Source organism: Pieris rapae, chromosome 3 (genome assembly GCF_905147795.1).
Source record: "Pieris rapae chromosome 3, ilPieRapa1.1, whole genome shotgun sequence".
NCBI lineage: Eukaryota > Metazoa > Arthropoda > Insecta > Lepidoptera > Pieridae > Pieris > Pieris rapae.
The window spans coordinates 11,079,019-11,102,954 of NC_059511.1; the positions used below are offsets into that span (position 1 = coordinate 11,079,019).

The following is a 23,936-nucleotide window of genomic DNA, read 5'->3' on the forward strand; positions in this document are numbered from 1 at the left end:
CTAAACTTAGTTTATTTATGAACTAACTAACACATATAATGAAATTAATTATGTGCATTTGATACGAGATTGTTGATGTTAGGCAATCGTCTAAAATATTTAATGTTGTGAAACCATAACCTCAATTTGCACTATCGGTGGTGATTTAAAACTTTTTTGTAATTTTTCCACACCATTTTACCCTCTAAAACCTCATTCTAGCTTCCTCAGTCATAAACCCGGGCTCCGGAAGCGTTCGTTATAAATTAAAAGCATTGTTGATGTGCATAACGCGTTTTTCGTGTGCCAGAATAAAAGGACCGCTTTTATAAATGCGATTTCACTGTCGTGTTTTTATGATCAAAATATATTATTCCCCTACTAATATTTTTTAAGAGAAAAAACGAACAAGGCGCCTGCGCAGATCAGACGAAAAATAATAAACCGCTCAAATATAAGAGTCATTCCAACTTTTATTTTGTTCCCTTTGAGTAGAGACTCTTGGGCCATGGAGTTCAGGTACACGGGCGCTAATAAAAGATTTACTCACTAACTTCCTCGCTCCTCCTTGTAGAGGAAATCCTGCCAGCATTAAAGGTATACAAAATAAAACAGGGAGAAACTTTTAAAATTTGTGTATATTTAATATTTATTTACCTTATAAGTTAGTCAGTTAGGTAGTTATAGAGATTGTAAATAGTGTATATTTGTGAATTAGCAAATAGCTTTTTAAACAAACCATGTAAAATTATGTTATGTAAGCATAATATGTTTCGTCAGGAACTCAAACCACACGCAGCCTAATACGGCATATGTAAGAACATAGATTTTCCTTGTGTTTTTTGTTTAACTCATGCGGAGAAGAAAAACAACGTGTAGAAACTACCAAATTTCAAAACTCGAAGATGGGTGTCAATTTACTTAATAAATAGGGAAAGGACAAAATAGTCCTGGCAATGAAGCATCATAGCAGATGCAAGCAAAGCGGAATGATGTGAAGTGAAATTAAGAGAGCTGCGCAGTACCGATCGGGCTCGTTTTCTCCGCTGAATACCATCATTAATGATTTACTATGACTTTGTCTACGTTTGACACGTCCGTGGGTGGACAAAGATATGCTACGGATTCGTGGACAAAAAAAGAACGAGTGACACTTTTTATCAACTTATTATATTTATTCATTTGTTTTTATTATATATATATATTTATAGATATTAATTCAATCTACCACTCTAACACACTAGACTAACACGCCTATATATTCTCACTCTAACGTCTCCTCTAACCGGCAGCACCGGCCGCGCTTACGCCACGTCACCGATCTCACCAGAAAGAGATGTGAATACGCAGTATGCGTTCTGTCCCACTCTAACGCACATGCACTACGTCACCGATCACGCCAGACTGATGTGAGACGCAGTATGCGTTCAACGGTCCGTCAGATCTTGTATCAGCTGATGCAAACAATGGCAATATCAGCGAAAATGAGAAATCGCTCTGCAAAAGAAGCAATCAGCAATATTCAATCAATATTACCTGATTTAACAAATATCTACTATATTGTTAGTTAAAATAATTCAAACTTTTCTTGTTATTATTATTAATAAAATTTGTATCTATGGACATATTTTTTTATTAAATTATTAACCTATTAAATTTATTAGAATATTAAGCTACATTGGGTGCATAACTAATGTAAAAATAACTTTTTATACAATTTTTTTTCAAGGGACCTTTTTGTTTAATAGTAACACTGTACAAAATAATGAAGTTGTAAAGTGAAAATCACAAAATCGTTTTCCTGTTTCTTTTCTACCGCCCGTTACATTTAGAAAGTTCAGTGATTGAATTAACGTAAAAAGTTCTTGTTGAAAAGAGAGCTACTAGAAGCTAATTTAACTGTGAAATCATCAATTACGAAGAGACTCCAGTGTTGCTTTTGTGTTGTGATATCAACATTATTAATTTAATTAGTGTAGTTTAATAAAGTTGTAACACATGTACTCTCCTTGTTTTATTTCACAAAATGAAATAACTCCTTAAAATTCTATACTTGCATACTATTTTAAATTCTCGCACCATACGATAGTACCGATGCAGATGGCATTAACTGGAGCGCTGATGTAAACATTTTTTTACTGTATATACTATGTTGTTGCTCTTCTTCGCTAGAAGTAATAGTGTTCTGTGATGCGTTCTGTACCTCTCTAATGTATTGGCCGCATATATATTACTATTAAAATGTATGCAATAGCTTAAAAGTTCGGATGAGTTTAAAAAATATTTTAGCTTATATGGTTAAGTAAGTATTTCATCATAACCCTGCGCTAGTTTCAAAAACCTCACCATACATATAGTTTTAAATTAAAAAGACCGGATCTATTTCAATTTGTAGGTTGCATCTGAAAATGGCGATTTCAATTATAGATACACACTTGAAATGTGTTTGACATACACTGATAGCTCTTGTAAAAGAATTTCAAGTTTTGCAGCGTTTCAGTGCTTAAAAAGTACAGGATTAAATGTTAATTTCATGAGTTCATTAAAATATATCAGATGATCAGTCCAACAATATTTTAAATATCAAGCTTCATACTTCAATATATAATTAGTCGATTTAAAAAATACGTAGTAGACATACTGTACAAAAATTACCCTAACCGTAGCTGACACACCACAATTTTTAAACTGCATTTTTCTTCTAAAAAAAAAAAGGATAGTATTTAATTTTGTTTTTATGGAATTTCGCTGTTGGAGCCAAGGGACTTTACAACTCAGCTCAGCCGAAATGGGGTTTTTCTAGTGACTAGCGAAAACACAAAGCAAAACTTGGACTCTTACTAAAAAGAGAGACAAAAACTTTAAAAATATCTGCGCCAACTGATATTTTAATGCAATATCATCACTTTACCTTTTAAACTGGTTATATTACCCTAGGAATCAAACATATGTCCCATTAGAACCATTGAACACAGCACTTGACGTAATCCAGGATAATAATCACGCACAAAACATAATTTTAAAGCAACACATTGTGCTTTAAATCTCCTTTATTAAAAATATGCAAATTCCGTTTCATTATGAGCGTATTTCGTTGAATATTAATTTTCTAATTTTGGAAAATGTGTACTAGTTTAGTCATATATAGTGTTCATTTACTCCCTAGTTTTTTCATGGTTTTTAAGGCAGCGAGAAACGATAAAGATACACCCACGTTTGAGCACATCGTTTAATGGTCCTATTATCAGATTATGATGGGTGTACAATTAAACTGTGATGAGAAATGACTCGTGGGCATTTTCAACACCTCCAATATTCAGAAATCGGCAACGGCGTAAATAAATGTAAATTTATACATAATATAATATCTTAAAATTATAAGGCATGCAAAGCACACTTTTATCAATATTTGGATTAAGATCTCTCAGATGGTCAAAAATGGATTGAGATATGTTATAGGGTTTGGGCGTTAGTTTTGCGCGTCACCGACGTACGTATGTTTCAACAGATATAAGCGTAACAGTACATACATAGTACAATAGTATTACAGTTCTAACTTTTTGAAGTTACTAGTGGTAATATTTCATTAAGTTCCGAGACCAGCTTTTGCGTCGTATAGTCTGTGTAACTTGGATACTGATAGTTTCATTATTCATTAAACTAATAGTGTCTGATGCAAACTAAAACTACGAACATAATTTCTATTTAATAGTTGCCCAATTTATTGGCTCTACTTAATGTTAACAACTAGGGATCATTCACGTAGAAGTTTATAATTTATATGTATTACAAATACCAATGAATAAATTTCTAACTATTGTATACTTTTTAATACTTACTTGATATTTAATTTTATTTCGCTATATGCTATGATATATATATATATATCATAAGTTTCAACAAAAAAAAAATGTAAAAAAATCTCCACGACCAATTAGGTACTTTTGTGACATGAAACTTAATTTGAGAGTATGTATTTTAATTTTTTAATTATCATTCCTAGTTTTAGCCATGGGTACAATTTATTACAGATAATAATACCAGGGCATACAATTTTCAAAAAAACTGCAGACAACTCTACTCAATAATTATGTAAAGTATTGCCATAATTAAAAAAAATATTATGTCAAACAAAGAAAAAGAAAGATAAAAGGCGGGAAAGGTTCGACGGCCATGTTTGATTGTCATTTGTCAAACTAAAACATTTAAATTGAACGTAGTTAAAGACAACTGAATTTTTACTTCACTAACACGTTTCATTATATAAAAACTAATTAAACATGCTTTCTCCAGAGGATCAACAGTTTAAAATATACATGTTAAAAGCGGGCTTGGATGAAACTAAAAATGCGTTACTGTCGCAGGTACGCAAACCGAATATTATCATTTTTAATTTTATACGTGCACTTGTATAAGTAATTATTACTTCGTGTTTTTTTCGTAAGTAAAATGATATGCTTATTTAGACAGACGTTCTCCTTTCCATTGAGGAAGATAGTGAGCAACTGAGTGAAGAGAACAAAAAAGTTTTACGAGAATTGCATACCTTAAATGCTAAACTGGAAAGTATGAAACTAGAAAACGGTACGTATTATGGATTACATATAAACATGTACGCATTTATTATATTTTGTAGATAAAATGTAATAAATACTTTACAATTATTTTAGATACTGTTTATAAATGGTAACTTAACTCTTGTATGGTCACATTATCTGTCTAAGAGTGACGCGACACTAATTAAAATTTTATTTTTTTAATTTAATTTATTTTGAAGTACGATTTAAATAGCAGCCGTATTACGTATATATTATACTTTTTATTGCGAATAAAAACATGTTTTAAGTAGTTAAAGATAAACGCATAGGTGTATTTTATAATTGGACATGTTAGGTTTTCGTAGCTTCTTTTAATATGTAGTCGAGCTCAGAAGGTTTCGGTTTATTAACCGGAAAATAACAAGAATTATGAAAGTTATTTCATCTTCTTACGCTATATAAAACCGATCAAGTATGAAATAGCGTTTCTATACTGAAACAGATTATTTTGTCATTTATTTTCTAAGGCGGCCATTTAGGAAGAGCTAAGATAAATAGAAAATCCCCAGAATAAATGATATGTTTTCTTTTAGCACTATTATACAAAGCCTTACGATTAGTTCTATTTTTCTTGTTGTATTGTTACGTCATTTAAGTACGATATATATAATCTCGATATTAAATATGATTTTTTGTATATATAAATAAAATTACTCCAAACAAATAATACTTACATTAGATGGGTACACCGGTTCTCTTTTCGCTTACCTTTTCCACTTACCTTTATGTCGTGTTATATGTATTTAAAATGTGAAAGCTGTAGTTTTGCTGTTATATCCATATTTTAACAATGACAAACTTGTTGCCTTATTCCGTAAAGACAGATTCACGCAGGTCAAACTCGAGCCAGCAAACAATAAAATAATTATTATAGATAAGGTATACAAATTTACATTTTATTGCGAAGGCGTTTCATTTTCTAAAGTGATACTAAAGTATGTAATATCGCTAGTTGTTGTAAAGTTATGAAGGCAACATCAAACGGTGTTTGTATATTACAAAATAAACATATTTTTATTTCCTTTACTGGCCGTCCGCGCCGTATTAAAATGCAAACGCATCCAAATGTGCGTCATTATAGTGTAGTGGTAACTTTGATTTTCACTTGAATAAAAGTACAAACGCTTGTATCAGTAATTACTAATTACTAGTGAGACAGATTTCAAACGACTTTAATTTAGAGATAAACTTAGCTGGGTTAAAACTATTATACATAAGTTTATTATTTTATCATAGTGATGATGACGTCATATGGACCATAGTTTCAGTTCCTAACAGAGTGTCTTACGCTTTATATACGATTTATTTTTTAGCGTAAAATTATGCTCAAAATTTGTTCTTGTTACATATAAAGCAGAAATATTGGATTCATTAGCAGTATTTACACTGTAGCTTTTACGTGTAGCTTGTTTATTATGAGTCTACCATAAACAGATTATTTCGTATTCGACGTCTTATAATTAAATTACAAAGTACCCGTACAGGGGATGCTTAAATTACGTAACAATTAACTAAATAATTTTATCAAAATCAATGCTAATGAATGCTAATTATTATATTATAATAATATGACGCTTATTTTCAATTAAAAATTTCAACGACAATTTCTTATTTTTTTAAATCTAATCAATGTTGTTTGTACTATTAATTTTTAATTTATTTTGCTAAAGTCCGTCTCTCGGCCAAGAGGATCATAATTATGAAAGAGTGCGAAGAAGCTACAACTTGTCTGGAACGAACAAAAGAAAAGCGAGATTTGTTACTTCAACAGATAAAAGATGAGCTAACTAATTCGGAAATTATGTTGTAAGTGTCGATAACAGCGTAAAGGTTCTTGATTGCTTGATGCTTATTTGATAATACTTTAGTTTCTACTTGATGATACTTATTTACGATACTATACATATAGTGTTACTTCACTATATGTATAGTATCGTAAAACATTGTATTAATACTGATTTGTACACGGTTTTAAGACGCCAATATGAGGATCAACTCTTTGAGATTGCAGAGAAATACAGAAAGACCCCGGTATTTGGTGTAAGTATTAGAATTATAATTTAGGAACTTAATTTTTTTTTCATTACTTTGGTACTAAATTAAATATTTAAAGATTTATTGCTAGTATATTTACTAAATACATTTTGGAATTGTTATTATAAATTGTATCATAATGTGAAGGATAAAATTATCATGGCATATCACTATTGTGTAAACAAGTAGAACATGTATGTATAAATACAATATTACAGAATGAAGAAGCCATAAAAACAGAAACGGAGAAGATGAAAATAACTATATCTGAACTCGAGAACGAGGAAGCTAAGCATCAGAACATAGTCCAACTCTTGCAGCGTGAATTGGACAGTTTTGGGACTACTATACCTGAAGATATATTTGATATTGTGTAATTATATTTTTTTTCACAAAGATTTTGTCTATTGAAGTAATTATACACGCCTATTTCCCTGTCTTAGTCCCTATTCCTTTGGTTTGCCTAAGATCGTTACCTGGTAATTTATTATACATTTTCAGCATGATCATCCAGAATGCTACCGTGATTATTTTTCAACGCACGCCTGATCACCTACTTAAAAATATATATATATAAAAACAGACTTTATGCACTTATATTTCATGAAAATTGTTTGAACCTGATTTTAACCTGATTTTTAAACAGCATTTAAAGTGTAGTGATTTAATAAACTTCTAAAACATACTATTTAGCGATTTATGTACAACAAATTTTAATGTTTCCATAATTTATGAAATTGTATAAGAACTACATTGTTTATATTTTTATCTTAATTATTTATTTTTGTTTAGCGGCAAACGTGATTTGGAGGAGAAAATTAACGCATTAAACGCTGAAGTCGAGGCCTTGACAAAGAAGAATGATAATCTCTTACCTTGCCACGGCAACATTGCTCTATTCCTTGAACAAAACACCAATCAATAATAATATCGAAATTCAACTTTAATTAACGTTTCTTGGTATATTGTAGTTGTTAGAAAATAAAGTTATGAGCTACCTTGTTGTTTGTATTTCATTGAAACTATGTAATAACTAATACTCTAAGTGGTCTACATGTTCATTATTAATCAACACACTGGCTTTCAGTCAGGCAGATAATTGAAAGTTTTCGACGCTTCTTTATTTAAATCAAAATGCTAACAACTTGAATGAATCTTTAGTTACCTTTCTCGAGATTCAATTAACACTCTGATTTAAATACTTTACTGCGACATGACGTATATGTAGCCAAATGAATCCCAAAGTCAAAAATATTCATAAATTTTGAAACACATTCTTGTTTTCTCTTTGCGTGAGCCTATTAAAGGTATTAGAAGTAAAATAAAGACTTAAAGATCTTAGGAAATGTCATTTTCAACTATAGGCATGACCAAGTACTTGCCTATAAAGATCTGTAAGGCGCAAAAATGTGACCATCATACTATAAGTAGCTATGGATGCTTTTAAAACAATTTTAAAAAATCTGAATACAGACAAATACATAATACAGTTTCCAGATAGATCAGTTAATCATAAATGCAGTTTAAATAAAAAATCACATTGCTAGTTGGCAATATTTCAAAGTACATATCTTATTTCTACAAGTAGTGAATATGTCTGGCTTTACGCTAGGATATTCATTTTTCTGTTCACTGTCGCTGTTTCTGTTTCTGTGGCGCTCCTGCATTATTATTTCTCCAAAAATAGGGATAAATCAAGCATTTTATGTTTACACATATGTATATAAAACAAAAAATCATGCAAGTATTTATTGTCTTAAACTAATTATGTTTATGATTTTCGTAAAAGTCATGAGCTTGAGTCAAAAGGCCGACTGCACCAAGGCCGCGTTTCTAAAATGAAATAGAAAAGATTTATTATAAAATAATAAGTGCCAGAAATCCTACAAAAACATTGTAACTAATAATTCAACGAAACTAAATTCTTATTATGATATCCTTTTGTGTATTGTAAAAACAACTTTTCTGTTTATATATATTCGGTTTTCGCAACCTGTTGGTAAGAAAATATTTATAGTCCTAATTATCCGCTCTGTAAACATGGTCTATTTTGGAAATTCAACTAACTTAAACTTTAATTATATGACCAATTAATCCGCTGTACCCAACCGTGCCACGGTTAACTTTTAAAATAAGTTTATTTGCGAAGTTTCATTCAGAACGGCAAGACGTTCATTAACTAATGGTGTTTAATATACTAAAGACCGTTACATTTCATCTAAATAATCATCTATAGAGTATATACAGTCATACCATCAAACCGAACGAAGACAGATTTGGCTTGTACATGCAGATATTATTATTTACACAGATAAAGAAAGGAAAGTTACACACAGACAAATATCGAGAAGGAAAAGTGACGAACAACTGTACAAAGTATTTTGAAACCTTTTTTAAAAGAGTAAGTGTGGAATTTCTTGCTCATTCTTCTCCAAACAAAAGTACCGTTTGAAAGGGGCAACTAGAATCATTTTTATACTTTATTTAACGTCCAAAAATGCCATTTTAGGCAGTCTAATTGGAATAAATGATTTGAATTTTACTTAGATATAAATAAGTTTTTTAATCTACGCCATCTCGTTTCTTTGATAATAATTTTGCTTTCTTTTAAATATTTTGTATCGTAAAATAAAAACATAACCTTTTTTTATTTAATACTTACTGCATATTTCCCGCCTTTTTTGACTGCATTCCAATTTATTTTGGGATTTCCTTCACTGTGTCCAAAAATAAATACTAATACAATTAATGATAGTATATAGTTTAACAGTCTCATTTTAAGGTCGTCCTCTTGATGCAATATTCTATCAGAATAATGTAAAATTCAATAAAATCATGATATTTATAGGCAATATTGGGATTTCACCTCATTATAATTAATTGGTTGTTAAGTGGGTTTCAGAAAATATTAATAGCATTTATTAGAATAATATTTAATATATAACTTTGAAAATAAATACTCAATAGTTTTGACCTAGATTAATATATTTATTAATTTGATATAAGATACTTTGAACCAACTGTACAACAATGGAACCAATTGTAAATTGCCAGCTATTTTGGTATGATTTTGTATGAAGACACTTTTTATCTGTTCGATAGGATTTATGTACCAAACGTAGACCTTATTTCAACAAGATAAAGACTACAATTCTATATGGGGTGTCAGATAGCCTCTATTTTCTGAATGTCTATAAAAGAGAAGACTTCTGTCTGAAACATGTTGTCGATAAAAATTGTGTTTTCACACGATGTTTGCGTTCACTGTGGGATCAAGTGTTAATAGACCAGTGCCGAAGCCTTCAAAAATAGTAAAAAACGAAAAAAAATTACAGTAGGATGAAACCCATTAGAAATGCAGGGGAATATGATCAAAATGAAAGGAAAAATAAATTACGGTCGATCCGAGTTCGGGAAGTGGGAGGGGGGTGACTTTTAAGGGGGAAAAATTGTTTATCTTGATTTCCGGCAAAACTACCAGTCCTATGGAAAAAAGTTAAATGGCAAAGTTGTAGGTCATAAAAAGATCTACAACTTTGGTATTTACAATTTTTTCACATAACCTCAAAATTTAGGTGAAAAATTCAAAAAACCAAGTTTTTAGTTTTTTATTTATATCTTTTTTAAAAAGTTTTTTTTTTCTACGAAATTTGGTGAAAACTTACCTTATTATGTCCCAAATATACTGTAATTTATTTGATTAAAAATATTTATTTTTTCGCCTCATTTTAACTTAATATCAAAAAAGCACCCTAATTTTCAATCGAAAATTCTGACGTCAAAATTTCAGCTTTTTTCAAAAAGTTTGGGGGCTTTTTGTTCGTTGAAATATCTACTTTCTGATGGTGTAAAAAAAATATACATTACTATAGGAAATATTATTAGAAAATGCAAAAAATTGAAAAAACCTCAAATTCGAAAATTGTCTTTTAATTATGTACAATTTTGAGGTATTTATTAAAATTTACACTTTAATTACTCAAAAAACGTAAGATTTCATGCTTCATTGATAAACGAAAAAATTGCAAATTAAAATATACTTCTAACCTAAGGTCACTCAGGTATATAAATTATCTTAAAACAGCAATAAATAGGCATCTACAAATATTATTTACAGAAGATTCTACAACTTTTTCAAAATATTGTAGATGTCTTATTAAATATTAACTTTATTAACTTATTTGTTTGTTAATTATAGAAGTATATTTTAATTTGCATTTTTTTCGTTTATCAATGAAGCATGAAATCTTACGTTTTTTGAGTAATTAAAGTGTAAATTTTAATAAATACCTCAAAATTGTACATAATTAAAAGAACATTTTCGAATTTGAGGTTTTTTCAATTTTTTGCATTTTTTAATAATATTTCCTATAGTAATGTATATTTTTTTTTACACCATCAGAAAGTAGATATTTCAACGAACAAAAAGCCTCCAAACTTTTTGAAAAAAGCTGAAATTTTGACGTCAGAATTTTCGATTGAAAAGTAGGGTGCTTTTTTGATATTAAGTTAAAATGAGGCGAAAAAATAAATATTTTTAATCAAATAAATTACAGTATATTTGGGACATAATAAGGTAAGTTTTCACCAAATTTCGTAGAAAAAAAAAACTTTTTAAAAAAGATATAAATAAAAAACTAAAAACTTGGTTTTTTGAATTTTTCACCTAAATTTTGAGGTTATGTGAAAAAATTGTAAATACCAAAGTTGTAGATCTTTTTATGACCTACAACTTTGCCATTTAACTTTTTTCCATAGGACTGGTAGTTTCGCCGGAAATCAAGATAAACAATTTTTCCCCCTTAAAAGTCACCCCCCTCCCACTTCCCGAACTCGGATCGACCGTAATTTATTTTTCCTTTCATTTTGATCATATTCCCCTGCATTTCTAATGGGTTTCATCCTACTGTAATTTTTTTTGGTTTCAAAAATTATCGACACTGGTCTATAATTGGGTACACAGAAATAAAATTTATATGTTTGAAACGGTTAGGAATTTCAAACTTAAAATACTAGGCTAGCACTGCTCTTAAATTAAAATACTCATTCTGAATTTTCAGACAAATTGACCATTGACCATTTCCCATTCAGTGCTCAATTACTTCGACTCCTAACAATTTGTCTGTCACGTCCATGGTCACATCAGTTCAAATAGTGTTGCGTTACTATCATTTCTAAAGGACTATAATTTACTAAATTACTGATGTTTTGTTAACTTCCTTGTTGTTGTGTGTACGAGTGTAAGTGAAACTTCTTTATGACCTTATTATCAGTTTTTTTCTGATAAGATCAAATTTAACAATAGGCTTTTATTATCATAGACATACGAGGTTTAACAGCAGGCCGAGACTACTAATAGTATTTTAATTTGAACTAATTAACGATTCAAACCACATACTTCTATGTACCTATACATTTATCAATTTATATCCGCTTGAAGTCGAGAAATTCGCTCCATTAGGTACAGGGAACGTGAGCTGCATAACGAGACGCCATGAAGATGAAAATATTTAACATACTCTAAAGCCACTCTATTTTACTTTTTAGTATTTTATTGGGCTTCCATTGCCGGCGAAACAATTATTATGTTGTGGTAGGCTTAGAAGGTTTAATGGTTATTGCTAAATTATGTTTGGAAAAAAATATAAAATAAAACTAACTGACATTTACATCTACAGCACATGGACAAAAATAAACTATGCGATACATGCGCGATGCGAATGCTAGGTCCACACACACACACACACAGGTTGTACATATGTATGTTAAAAGGTAGGGATGTGAAAGCAATTTAAACTTCGGCGGAGTCCAGACGCTCCTAAAGCATTTCCTCTGTGATACTAGTGCATATAGCCGATCCGAACTACTACGTGTTTCTATAAGGATTTAGTTATGTTGGAGATGTAATAAAAATAAAATTAATGCACGCACAAATCAACTTGGCATCTGATTTGGCGATAATAACACTTGGTGTGGTGTTATGCGTATAGTTATGTTATTGGTGACATATTATATACTGCTCAAAACAATTAGCGGAACAAAACTTTAAAGTAGAACTAAACTTTTTACTTAAGGTTTTAATTATTACTGACCACTAGATACTGTTAAGGCATTGTCGAAGAAAATAAAAAACAAAAGAGCATCGGTGTTTTGGTTAGTAGTCCTATAATAAAGTGGCAGTGTGTCTAGAAACACCTAAAAACAAAGTGACGTCTTTGAATTTTCATTACTTTCTAATCACAGAAAACACATTTTAAGTAGTTTTTTCAATCTTTTGAGTATTAGTAGAAATTGAAGTGAGCCTTTTGAGTATTGTTATTCATTGAAGTGAGTGAGTTTAGGTCATAATGCCAGATCTGACTGAATTGCATGTCTCCCGAGCTATCGCTTTGCTTGAAGAGGGTCGAACTATGCGTTATGTAGGAAATGATCTAGGAGTAGCCCCTTCTGTTATCTACAGACTTTGGAAGCGATACCGTGAGACGGGAGAATACTCACGAAGGCGTGGTCAAGGTCGAAAGAGAAAAACTACACGTTTGCAAGATCGCTACATCGTCAACTGTGCTTTACGTAACCGCACCACACCTGCAAGAGATCTACAAAATACACTAAGGACGGCTACTGATGTAGAAATTGCCGGCCAGACGGTAAGAAATAGGTTGTTGGAAGCCAATTTGAGATCACGCCGACCAGTTCGGGCTGTGGGTCTAACAATTCAACATTGACAAGCTCGCCGACAGTTCGCGCAAAATCACGCTAATTGGCAACTTCGACATTGAAGGCCAGTGCTTTTTACTGTCGAATCACGATTCCGTCTAACACGTTGCGATGGTCGTCTGCGTGTTTACAGACGCCCAGGCGAGCGATACAGTGCAGCAGCAGTCCAGGAATATGACAAATTTGGATGTGGCTCTGTGATGGTTCGGGGCGGAGTTAGTTTGGACGAGCGCACAGATCTCGTCGTTGTTCCCGGGCGCTTGTGTCCTCAAACTTAAATTGAAAATGTGCTCGAAGATCGTGTTTAGTCCGCAGCATATGGTATGGGCCCAGATTTTCTTTTAATGCAAGATAATGCCAGGCCGCATACTGCAGCCATCAGATTACTTACGACAGCAGGAAATCCGTGTAATGGAGTGGCCTTCCATGAGCCCTGACCTAAATCCAATTGAACACATTTGGGACTTGCTTGACAGTCGCATCCGGAAGCGTCCGATTGCACCTCAAACACTGCAGCAGCTCACTGAAGCGTTGATTGAAGAATGGAAGCGAATTCCACAAGAAGATATTCGGAGGATCATACGAAGCATGCCGCGTCGTTGTCAAGCCGTGATTAGGGCTCATGGAGGCCACACACGTTACTGAAAGTCGCTAAAGACGAATATTCAAACGATATAAGAATATTTCTATGATGGACCTTTTTTATCACCAATTAGTTTTTCGTCTACAATGCACATTTTAATTTTTTTTTAATAAAAAAAATACAAATTGAATTTTTTTATTAATTGTAGTAATTAACAAGTTAACAAGGTAAAAAATAGCGTACAAGTTAATTTAAATCTAATTTTAGTTTAAGCAATAGAAAGGAAAAAAATCTTGTTCCGCTAATTGTTTTGAGCAGTATATTACGAGTCTAACAGGGTTCAGAATCGTTAATGACGGCTGTTAGAGAAATAAAAGCGTTTTAAACAAATCGAATTATAAAGGTAAGGTCATAGGTTCACGCTACTAATTTCTGTGTAACGACTTCAGACACAGGTGATCTAATTAATATAATGGGTCGTTCACCTTTTTGGTAACGAACCAAAAGTCAACCATAGAGTACAATCTTTTAAGAGAAAAATACACGCTTAGTACATCTGAATATTAGCAACTATTTAAATGTGAATTTTAAACAAATTTATTTATTTGATTTTGACATGAAGATAGAGTAGGTGACATTTAATATAACACTTTTGAGTCTGTGCGTGCACAAGTAATAGACAATTTCGATATAGAGTAATGTGCTTAGTTTTAAGAACTCTCAAACCATCCCTTAAGTCGTAGTTTCAAGCCCCGGCTGTGCACTATCTTTATCTGGATTCTCAATGTGCACATCTAACACTTGCGTACACATGAAAGTCACTATTGTAAGTAAACCGGCATGTTCAAATCCAAAAATCGGAGCCGTCCCTTAATCCGTCTAATACAGAAAATATTGATAATGTTAATAAAAGTAAATAAAAAGTAAAATGAAACTCCCGCACGTAGGCCAACACGGTTCTAATGTTAATTATACATATGATATTTTGATATGATATTTCATCCGGCATAATAAACATTAATTACGACCAATAATCTGTACGTCGGCATCAATTGGTTGTTTGCTATGTAATTTGTACCAGGGCTGAAAAGAAATGGGGTATAGGAATGAAGTTTCATCATGAATATATTAGAAAAAGTATTACCCAGTAGTAAGGTTATATTCTTATATACGTATGAATCAAATAGGCATTTACTGGTGAAGAAGGATCTAGAGTGTATGCGGTACATTTTTAAATATAAATATTTATTTATATTGTAACATAACCAGTTAAAAAATACTATTTAGGTTTTATATTTGATTCGAAATATTTTTTATTAGTTAGCCTTTCATGCGCCAGTGTTGAATCCGCTTGAATTCGCATAAAGAAACAAAAGTCTTTTAGTTCACAGTCGGTGTTCGAACCTGGAACCCCATGGGTCGAACGCTCAAGGCTGACACTGCTCTCTCATTTCATCGTCATTTATTGTACTTCGTTAGAAACTTCCTTGATCGGTTTTGCCAGCGTTCCTCTAAAAGGGACACCGGATATTAAATGGGCAATATAGAGAGAACGCGACCCTTTGGGGGGCTTCGAGTTTGTTTTAAAAGATTCGCAGTCTGTTGAAAAATAATAAATACAATACTATTTTACTTAACTTTTTTTTGTGGGTCGCGACATAAAAATGGTTGAGAAACGATACCCAACAGATATTATTGATCCAACTAAACCTATGTTTAATGTACTATAATATGTATTATTGTATTAAGACTAAGAAGGTTGATTATAGGGTTACGTCATAAGACATTACAGTATGGTATTAAACCGTTACTCGACAAAATAGTTTAATGAAAATCCAAAATCACTCGTTACCCTCGCATCATAATCGTTTTGGCATCTAATATCGTAACTACTTAGTGGGCGAGGCAGTTAAAAAATGATAATTGCGCCTAGCTAGGCATTTAACAAGTTCTCTCGTTATCAATGCAACAGATAGAAAAATATAACTCGGGTTTTCAGACTTTATACAAACACCAACAAAACATTTGTTAAACGAAGTATATTCAGTAAATCATTCATCTTTCTGTCATTTATTTCATCTGTTCCACCCATCTGGCTTGATTGGAGATAAATTTATTGGACATTGATAGATGTCAGTGTACAGATGCTGATTTAAAACCGACACCATAATGGCAAGAGTAGCGGAAATAATTATGAGCCTTATTTTTTAATACATTCATTATTTTAAATAAATTAAAATAAATAAAATAAAAAATCTACGGCATATTGAAAAAAACGATTTTCATATGTATGTAAATCTAATTCATTTTCATTCCATGAACTATAAATATGGAATGAAAGGGATTGAATAAGATCCTTAATATTTATGATGAATATTTTTGTAAGTCCATGGTAGAATCTTAGAAATTGTATTAAAATGACCAGCTTAAAGATGCCTAATTATAATTCAATCAACGCCACGTCGTAAAATGTATTTGGTGATTGTTGTAAATTGTCCTTTTGTCTTTTTCTATTACGATAAGGATAAAATGGGGGAGTAGTTAAGGAAACCAAGCTATGATCAGATTTCACCTTCGTTTTATTTTCTCGCAGACATGACAATACTTTTTTATTTTTATTTACTGACGCTAAGTAACGCCTACAATACAAGATCCAATGTGAAAAGCACTTATAGGAAAACAACCAAACACAAAAATCACAACATCTATTCATAAATAACCTAGCTCGTTTGTTGCTGAATCTTCAATCTGAATATAAGAGAGGCAAATGGGATTCCTATATATAAATCCCTATCCCTATCTAGAGAGTTCAAAAGGTTGTGGCAAACAACTTAATTCTAATAGGTATATTATAACGCTTCATGCACAGGCCCTATCATATAGCCCTATTATATCATCAAACGACATATATACTATTTTGTGTTTTCTTTAAACTAGGGATTTTTCTGTGCGATACAAAGCAATTCAAAGCTCACAGTTTACTTTAACTTATGGTAAAAAGTTTTTAAATCATTACTTAATGGATTTATTCTCCAAAGTAGAATTAATGTGACAGAAACAGGGAGTTGGCAAAAGTTTGCTTTTCCCAATGTAATTTAATGTTTACCTGTCTTCCGATATTACGTTTTATTGGTCAGATTTATAGATATACCCTATAGGTTATAGGAGGACTGAAAGCGTAAAAGCTCTTATTTACAAGTATTTTCGTAATTTTAGATTTCCTACTGATAATTATTTAAAAGATTACTTATACATGAATATATCAAGCGAAACACCTATTGTAATATATTGAACTAATATTACAATTGGTTCTATGGTCTCCGCCTACCCCTTTGATAAACAGGTGTGGATTATATAAAAAATATATTAATTTGATATGCATATTGTAATAATAGGCTCTATACGTCTTTAAGTAATTTTTCAGGCTATTGCAGTTTCAGAACTAATAAAATAAGGCTTTTACGAGAGTAAGCCTCGACGAACGTTATTACATAATTTTATCATCAACCTGTTAACACATAAAAACAAACAAAACAGTACATAGTAAACTTAATTATACAACTAATATAAATTACACTATTTTTTTACTTTCTTTATCTATACAATATAGTACTTAGATTATATGTCGGACCACCGTACATATAAATGTTGATGCGTATCAGTCGCAGTTCCTAGATTGGATTCGAATATCTAGTTTAAATGAAGTGATGCTTTTTATTATTTTAGTTCACATTTATTCACAATATCATATCACAGTTTAAGAGAGAATGAAGGTACTTTTACGGGAAATATAAAAATAAATTGTCTATATATAGACAGAAGAATGCTAAACATAATAATTGCGAAAACGTGGTGATTTGTTTAAAAACATTTAGATTTACTGTAAGCCTTACTTGAACATTGTGAAAATAATGTTCAAAGTTAATACACGAATAATGAGGATGCTTACCTTGTTTGAAAGTTTATAATTATGCTACTTATCTCAAGTGAAGGTTAGAATGCTTTTATAATTCAAAAAGGAAATTTTATTTATAGCCGCACCAACAAGACTACAAAACATAAAAAGAAAAGGACAATGGTAAAAGTTATAAAATTTATTACCTATGGCCTCGTATAAGGCGGTACGGGGTGCAGTATAACACAATACCGTAAATCTGTAACTATTCTGTACTGCTTTTTTTTATAGAACAGGGGGCATACGGGCAGGGGGCTCACCTGATGTTAAGTGATACCGCCGCCCATGGATACTCTCAATACCAGAGGGCTCGCGAGTGCGTTGCCGGCCTTTTAAGAATTGGTAAAATTGGTGGGTGGAGTCCCGTAGATAGACGATATTAGAAAATACTTCCATTGAAATAAACAAAAACGAACTCAATTCTTATAAAACCCGTGCTAATAAACAATTGGTATCCATTTAAATTACAAAAACTTGAACTTTTTCTATTTAACCACAGGAAAATGGAGGGGGCAAGAAGTTTTACTTGGGAGGAGGAGAATCAAGGAGTTTAACGAAATCGTGCAGTTCACCTGGGGATGTCAACAACGTAGAGATGAAACTTTAGCGTGCTTCTAGGTGAGCGATGTTAGAAAAGGGATGACGGTATCAGATTATGTCAAGTCATGATTGGCGAGTGGAGGTTGAAAGAAAATGTTAACAGCAGTTCCTCGCTCATCAGCTTCAAAGATTATGATAATATTAGAAACATAAAGTATTTACATCTGGGACCTCTTTTGAACTGACATGTGTCATTGCCCTAATTAATGACACACCCCGAACCCCGAATGGATAGTTTAGCAACTCCAAGTATGAAGAAGAAATTTGACTTCAACTGCAGTTAGAAAATAAAAGTACAAACATGTCTATAATACAGTCAGTTCTCTTCAGTGTAACGGTAGAGTTACAAGTAAATTAAGAAAAAAATCTCCAATAAATACTATTTGTATCATATTTAGACACTAATCACTTTTGGTTACTGTTGCCAGACTGAATGACTTGTGTGTTGTAAATCCTTTTGAATCACTGGCAACGATCCAACTCTACAATACGAGGAAAGAAGCGGGCGCGTTTCCACTAGTCATTAAATGAAATATGTTAACATATTTTTCCCTATAAAACGTAATGCTAGATCCTTCGCGTTATTGCGAGTCATCGCGATGCACTCACAGTTCGACCCTACGATCTCCAGGATGAAAGACGAACGTTCAAATTACGTATACAAGTAGTAAATTTGTAGTCCCTTGAAAATTTTTGTCTTTGTAAGTGACGGAAAGACTGCAACATACAGACATAAGATATAGCTTATTAAAAATATACAACTTGCAGCAATTACTGTAAAAACTGGACGTAAGGTAACACAGCACCAACAAGATTACAGCTACATTGCCGCGGGAACCAAACTTTTTAAATTTGTTTTAGTTTTCCATTTATCCATTTGTAATTATTATTATACTAGATTAAGAATATTGTAAATACTCTGGGTGTTCTCATTTACGTATATTATTTTATACATTTTTGTTAAGAAAAAATTCTTTATACAGAAGATTGAGTATTCAACATTTAAAAATAATTATGGGAGATTTTGCAGTTGTATAGCAGCTTTATTATAAAAGCACCAGCTTTTAAATCGGCTTTATGTTCGCAGGATGATTGCAATTAACAATATTGTTTCTCGATAATATGCATCTTTTTACTTATCAAGAGCTTTGTTATAAAATCGTTAATTATACGCCCCAGCATAAATACAGGTGACGCAATAGTGCATTTAGTGAGTTATTAACTATAGCCTAAAAAATTACAAAAGTATATTTTTTTAAATAAACTACATTTAAAAACCTTATCATCCTGATAACATAGAATTACATAATTAATTCCAGTTCTGAGAATTGTTTATATTTCATGATCAAAAAATCTTTTAAAACAAACAAGTACCTACTTTATAGTATGTATGTAGGAAAACTAATATGGGTGTGCAGTTATAAAATGAGATACATAATAAATGCAAATGATATCAAAGGACCGTACATCTGATTATAAGAAATATTTTTCTTTGCAATTTTCTTATTTACATTTTAATATCGCTATTTTATAAAAATGAGTCATTTATGACATCAAAATATTTAAAGTGCAGAAACTGTTTCGGTTTGGGAGATGCCAAAGGTGGAAAAACTGTCTGCTTTTTGGTGATAAGTAATACCAAATCTTCAGATGTGCCTGCACAGTTTTAGGCCGTATGACGTGTACTGGACATAGGTTGCTGTTCAGTACAGACTAGATCCTGTCAGGTCAGTTCATAATTAAAAGGATTTTTCAATATGGACCGTCATCGTTAGAGAATATATTCCCATGTTACTCTTTTACTCTTTTTACATCGATTAAAAAGAAATTTATTTTTGCCTACGAGCACCTTCTAAGACTGTAAAGCAAATTATCTTTTCGCTGTAATTCTTAGCTCTTTCTCTTAGCACGGGTTTGTAAGAGTTTGGTTAGAACCGAACTTTTGAATTTTGAAAACAAAACCGAGAATTTCTATGAACATAGTTCTTGGGGTGAACAAAGCATACTTGTTCCAGTACATTAAATCGCAACATACCTGAACTAAGGAACCCTCAATCTATTGCATGGTTTAACTTAAATTGCGTTTAACTGGAAAATTATTACCACAACTATGCCTTAAGCATTGGGAAAACAAGTTGGTTTTCCTCAATAAACTAACTCGTAACACGTGCTTTGAGAATAAATTCTATGGTAAAACCCACGTGCAAGAACTCATGAGCTTTTTCGTATATATACTACTTGCACGTTTATCAAATCATCATTTTTCAAACAACTTTAATCAAGACAAGTTTAATCTATTAAAATGAAATTGTTCAGTTTGCTCACTTTTGTGTTGGCAGTGATTGCCTTGTTCGCGGGTTTCACTGATGCAAACCCCAAAGTCAATGTGGGCGCAATTAAAAAAGGCGGAAGAGCTATTGTAAGTAATAGTTTTAGAAAATACTGTATATTCGTTATTGCTGTATATATTGAGAGAAATAAATAGTTCCAGGTTCTTATATAAATAAGCCGTTCTTATATAAATATAAATAAGCCGTATACGTTGCAAATTTATGCAGCACGTTATTAGATATTAGGGAAATAAATACCAAAATGTAAAATTATTGAATCAACTTTTTTGTCAAATGACAACGTTATTATTTTATTTTTATCATTATTTGATACATTTTTATATTTACAGAGAAAAGGCCTCGGTGTGCTTGGAGCAGCAGGCACAGCACATGAAGTGTACGAACAAGTAAAGAACAGAAGACAAGGCTAATTTAACCAAATAATTGAATAAGTATTTTGTTCATAAGCAATTGAAACGGGTACGAAATAAAATATTTAAATACACACAGATTTTTATTCATTAAATTTAATTATTTTGCATATTATTTATGATTAAATTTGGCTTTCATTAATTAAAACTGACTGTTGGTCAATATAACTCTTAATTAAGCATTATTCCAATATTTTGTGGTTGATATACATTAACGAGTATTATAGGTTATACAATGCTATACCTAACTCATGTTTCATTTAGGTAATTTCGTTTCGGCCTACTTGCCTACTTTGTGTCGAATTTATTTTCTAAGACGGTGCCAATTTTCTTACCGAACCAGAAACTGCACTGTATTGAATGTAAAAAATATAGATGCATAAACTGAGTAATTAATTAGTATACCTAATTATAAGTTTTGTCCTCGAGATAAAATTTATAAATTAATAGTATCCATTCGAACTTAAGAAAGCTTTTATTTGGCTAATTGGTTCATTATTAACTTTATAAATTAATATAAAAACATATCTAAAAGTATGTTTATTTTTTGGCTAAGGAACTTAATTTGCAAATAAATTACTGAGATCACTGATCCATCACAATTGTATTTACAGTTGATAAAAATATCAGTATTATTTCGTGGGCACTAACTAACCTGTGAATTCAGATATTCTTGGTTAGATTCTTAAGAGAACAATAACTATTCTGAGTTAGATTCAAGACTGACCGAAATCTGTGATATTCAATATTATCAGTAGACCATAAGCTATTGTTAAGATGTTCGTAGTTATAGCATAAATTTATTAAGTTTACAAATGATTTAACATCTGATCGAATTTTGTTAACAGGAATTTGAATAATTCCCATCGAATTTAATCGTAATACGTTTGGACACAAAACTAAGAGGATGTCTCAAATCATTATTAGCACTTTAAAAACTAATTTATTGCGTAATGGTCTAACGTTCTTTTACGACCCTCCAGATTTATTATCATTTTTATCACTGGTAAAATACTTAAAATTTTGCTTAACACGTAATAGTTGGGCGACATGGTTCTGAGAGTTTTTTATGATGCAACTTAATTGGGGAATTGTTATAACCCGTTTTATACAATATAGGATTGATTAAGTATAAGGATTAATTACTAAGACAAGCTGGTTTCATTGTGTTTTTTTTCTTCACTGTGATTTTTGCGCTCAGAGAAAAAAATAGAGTACAGTTAACAAATCTTGATTTGTATTTATCCAAATATAATATTTTACGTTTATTCATATTTAATTTCTATTTACTACAATTAGTTTCCAAATAAAGGGCTTAAACCGAACGAGAAGAAATGGATAGTAACTCTCCGTTAGTCTTTTCAATTGCCAAAGTTTTATGTACAAGGAACTGCAGTTTTTACGCCATGCTTTCTTGGCATATAAACACGGTCTTTTTGTGAGAACAAAGTCTCAGGAAGTACTTGGATGAGTCCCTTACGAAAACCTCACTGTGGCGCCATTATTTTGGACGGAGCCTGGCGTAAATAATAATAGCTGCTGTGGTCTCTGGCAACATGACCAGCGATGTGGAACACTCTGCTCCTCAGCATAATGCTGAGGTAGGGCCAACTACAACCCACGCATTACATACTTAAAACATACCTCGTTCTTTAAAAATAAATCTCATTATTTTTTGTTTTATTTAATTAGACTGGATCCTGACACTTAACCATTAAGATGTCCTGCAGTCAAACAGCGACTAATTGCCTATTAAGGAATATCACGAAACAAATATAGAAATCGATGAGGCCATGGTTGTTGACAATTCAGCACCCGCTGGCAGTATGTAATCATCTGAACATATATTTTATAAAATGTTGAAGATCTTATTTTGTTTGTGTGTTTATCTTAATATATATATTTCTTGTGTGCGTGTGTATGTGACTGAACTCCTCCTAAACGACTGGACCGATTTAGACGAAATTTTTTGTGTGTGTTCAAGGGGATCTGGGAATGGTTTAGAGTCACAATTTTGTCCGCTGGACAATGTTTTTTTAATTAATTTTCAATTTATTAGTTGTTGTTGATTTTGGAATGTTTTACATTGGATCCGACAGACGGCGCTACCATCGCAGTGTCAAATTTTAAATAATATTCGAATTTTAATTTTAGTCTGTCCCGGAATTTAAAAAAAGTTTTGTTATCATTGTGTTATATCGTGTGTGACCATGTGCTGGATCGTTAGATATTGTCATAACATTTGAATAATAATTTTCATCAAAATGGCTTATTAAAAATTGAAATTTTGAAATTAAAGACGTGTAGACAGGACAACGTCTGTCGGATCCGCTAGTTATATTATATAACCCTAGAAATACGTAACATCTAAATGAAAGTTGTAAATATAATGACATTCCTATCTAAAGGTCCACATGTGGTGAATAGTTTTCGTTCCACGCCCTACTGTGGTCTCCTCCACCATCACATATCCACTTCCACCAAGTGGCGTCTGGTGTGGTGATCGTAAATAAACTAGTTATAAACTAATGAGTTCTACATTGGAAATAATGTTTTCTTCCCAATAGCGTAATAAAAAAACATTAAATAATATTATTAATTTATTTTACGAGCTTTAGGATCAGTAATATGCTGTTTGGAGCTCTTTCCATTGTGAATAGCTTGTTGTAAAATACTCGCAGCTGCAGCACCTTGGAAGAATGTATCCTG

The 23,936-nt window shown here is 31.7% G+C and overlaps 2 protein-coding genes and 1 long non-coding RNA gene across 3 annotated transcripts; 2 read left to right on the forward strand and 1 right to left on the reverse strand.

The window, feature by feature from the left end:
• The first annotated feature begins 4,200 nt into the window (after nt 1-4,200).
• LOC110998306 (ERC protein 2-like) lies at nt 4,201-7,536 on the forward strand. The gene is made up of 6 exons (XM_022266863.2): nt 4,201-4,343; nt 4,446-4,563; nt 6,248-6,383; nt 6,554-6,617; nt 6,830-6,984; nt 7,404-7,536. Exons 1-6 carry the CDS (start codon nt 4,260-4,262, stop codon nt 7,534-7,536), a joined length of 690 nt encoding a protein of 229 aa, XP_022122555.2. The 5' UTR covers nt 4,201-4,259.
• Nucleotides 7,537-8,345: 809 nt separating this feature from the next.
• Nucleotides 8,346-9,410, reverse strand: LOC123690704. The gene is made up of 2 exons (XR_006751308.1): nt 9,274-9,410; nt 8,346-8,444 (listed from the first exon to the last, which is right to left on the reverse strand). It is a non-coding gene; the product is annotated as an uncharacterized LOC123690704 (long non-coding RNA).
• An 11,295-nt stretch (nt 9,411-20,705) lies between these two features.
• On the forward strand, nt 20,706-21,301 carry LOC123690696 (virescein-like). The gene is made up of 2 exons (XM_045634580.1): nt 20,706-20,885; nt 21,147-21,301. Exons 1-2 carry the CDS (start codon nt 20,769-20,771, stop codon nt 21,225-21,227), a joined length of 198 nt encoding a protein of 65 aa, XP_045490536.1. The 5' UTR covers nt 20,706-20,768; the 3' UTR covers nt 21,228-21,301.
• The last annotated feature ends 2,635 nt before the right edge of the window (nt 21,302-23,936 follow it).

Excerpts from the sequence above, each read along its gene's own strand:
- LOC110998306 (XM_022266863.2), top strand. The coding sequence starts at position 4,260 with ATGCTTTCTCCAGAGGATCAACAGTTTAAAATATACATGTTAAAAGCG. Across the intron at positions 4,344-4,445 it reads AAAATGCGTTACTGTCGCAG|ACAGACGTTCTCCTTTCCAT; the intron begins GTACGCAAACCG and ends ATGCTTATTTAG. Across the intron at positions 4,564-6,247 it reads AAGTATGAAACTAGAAAACG|TCCGTCTCTCGGCCAAGAGG; the intron begins GTACGTATTATG and ends ATTTTGCTAAAG.
- LOC123690696 (XM_045634580.1), top strand. The coding sequence starts at position 20,769 with ATGAAATTGTTCAGTTTGCTCACTTTTGTGTTGGCAGTGATTGCCTTG. Across the intron at positions 20,886-21,146 it reads AAAAAGGCGGAAGAGCTATT|AGAAAAGGCCTCGGTGTGCT; the intron begins GTAAGTAATAGT and ends TTATATTTACAG.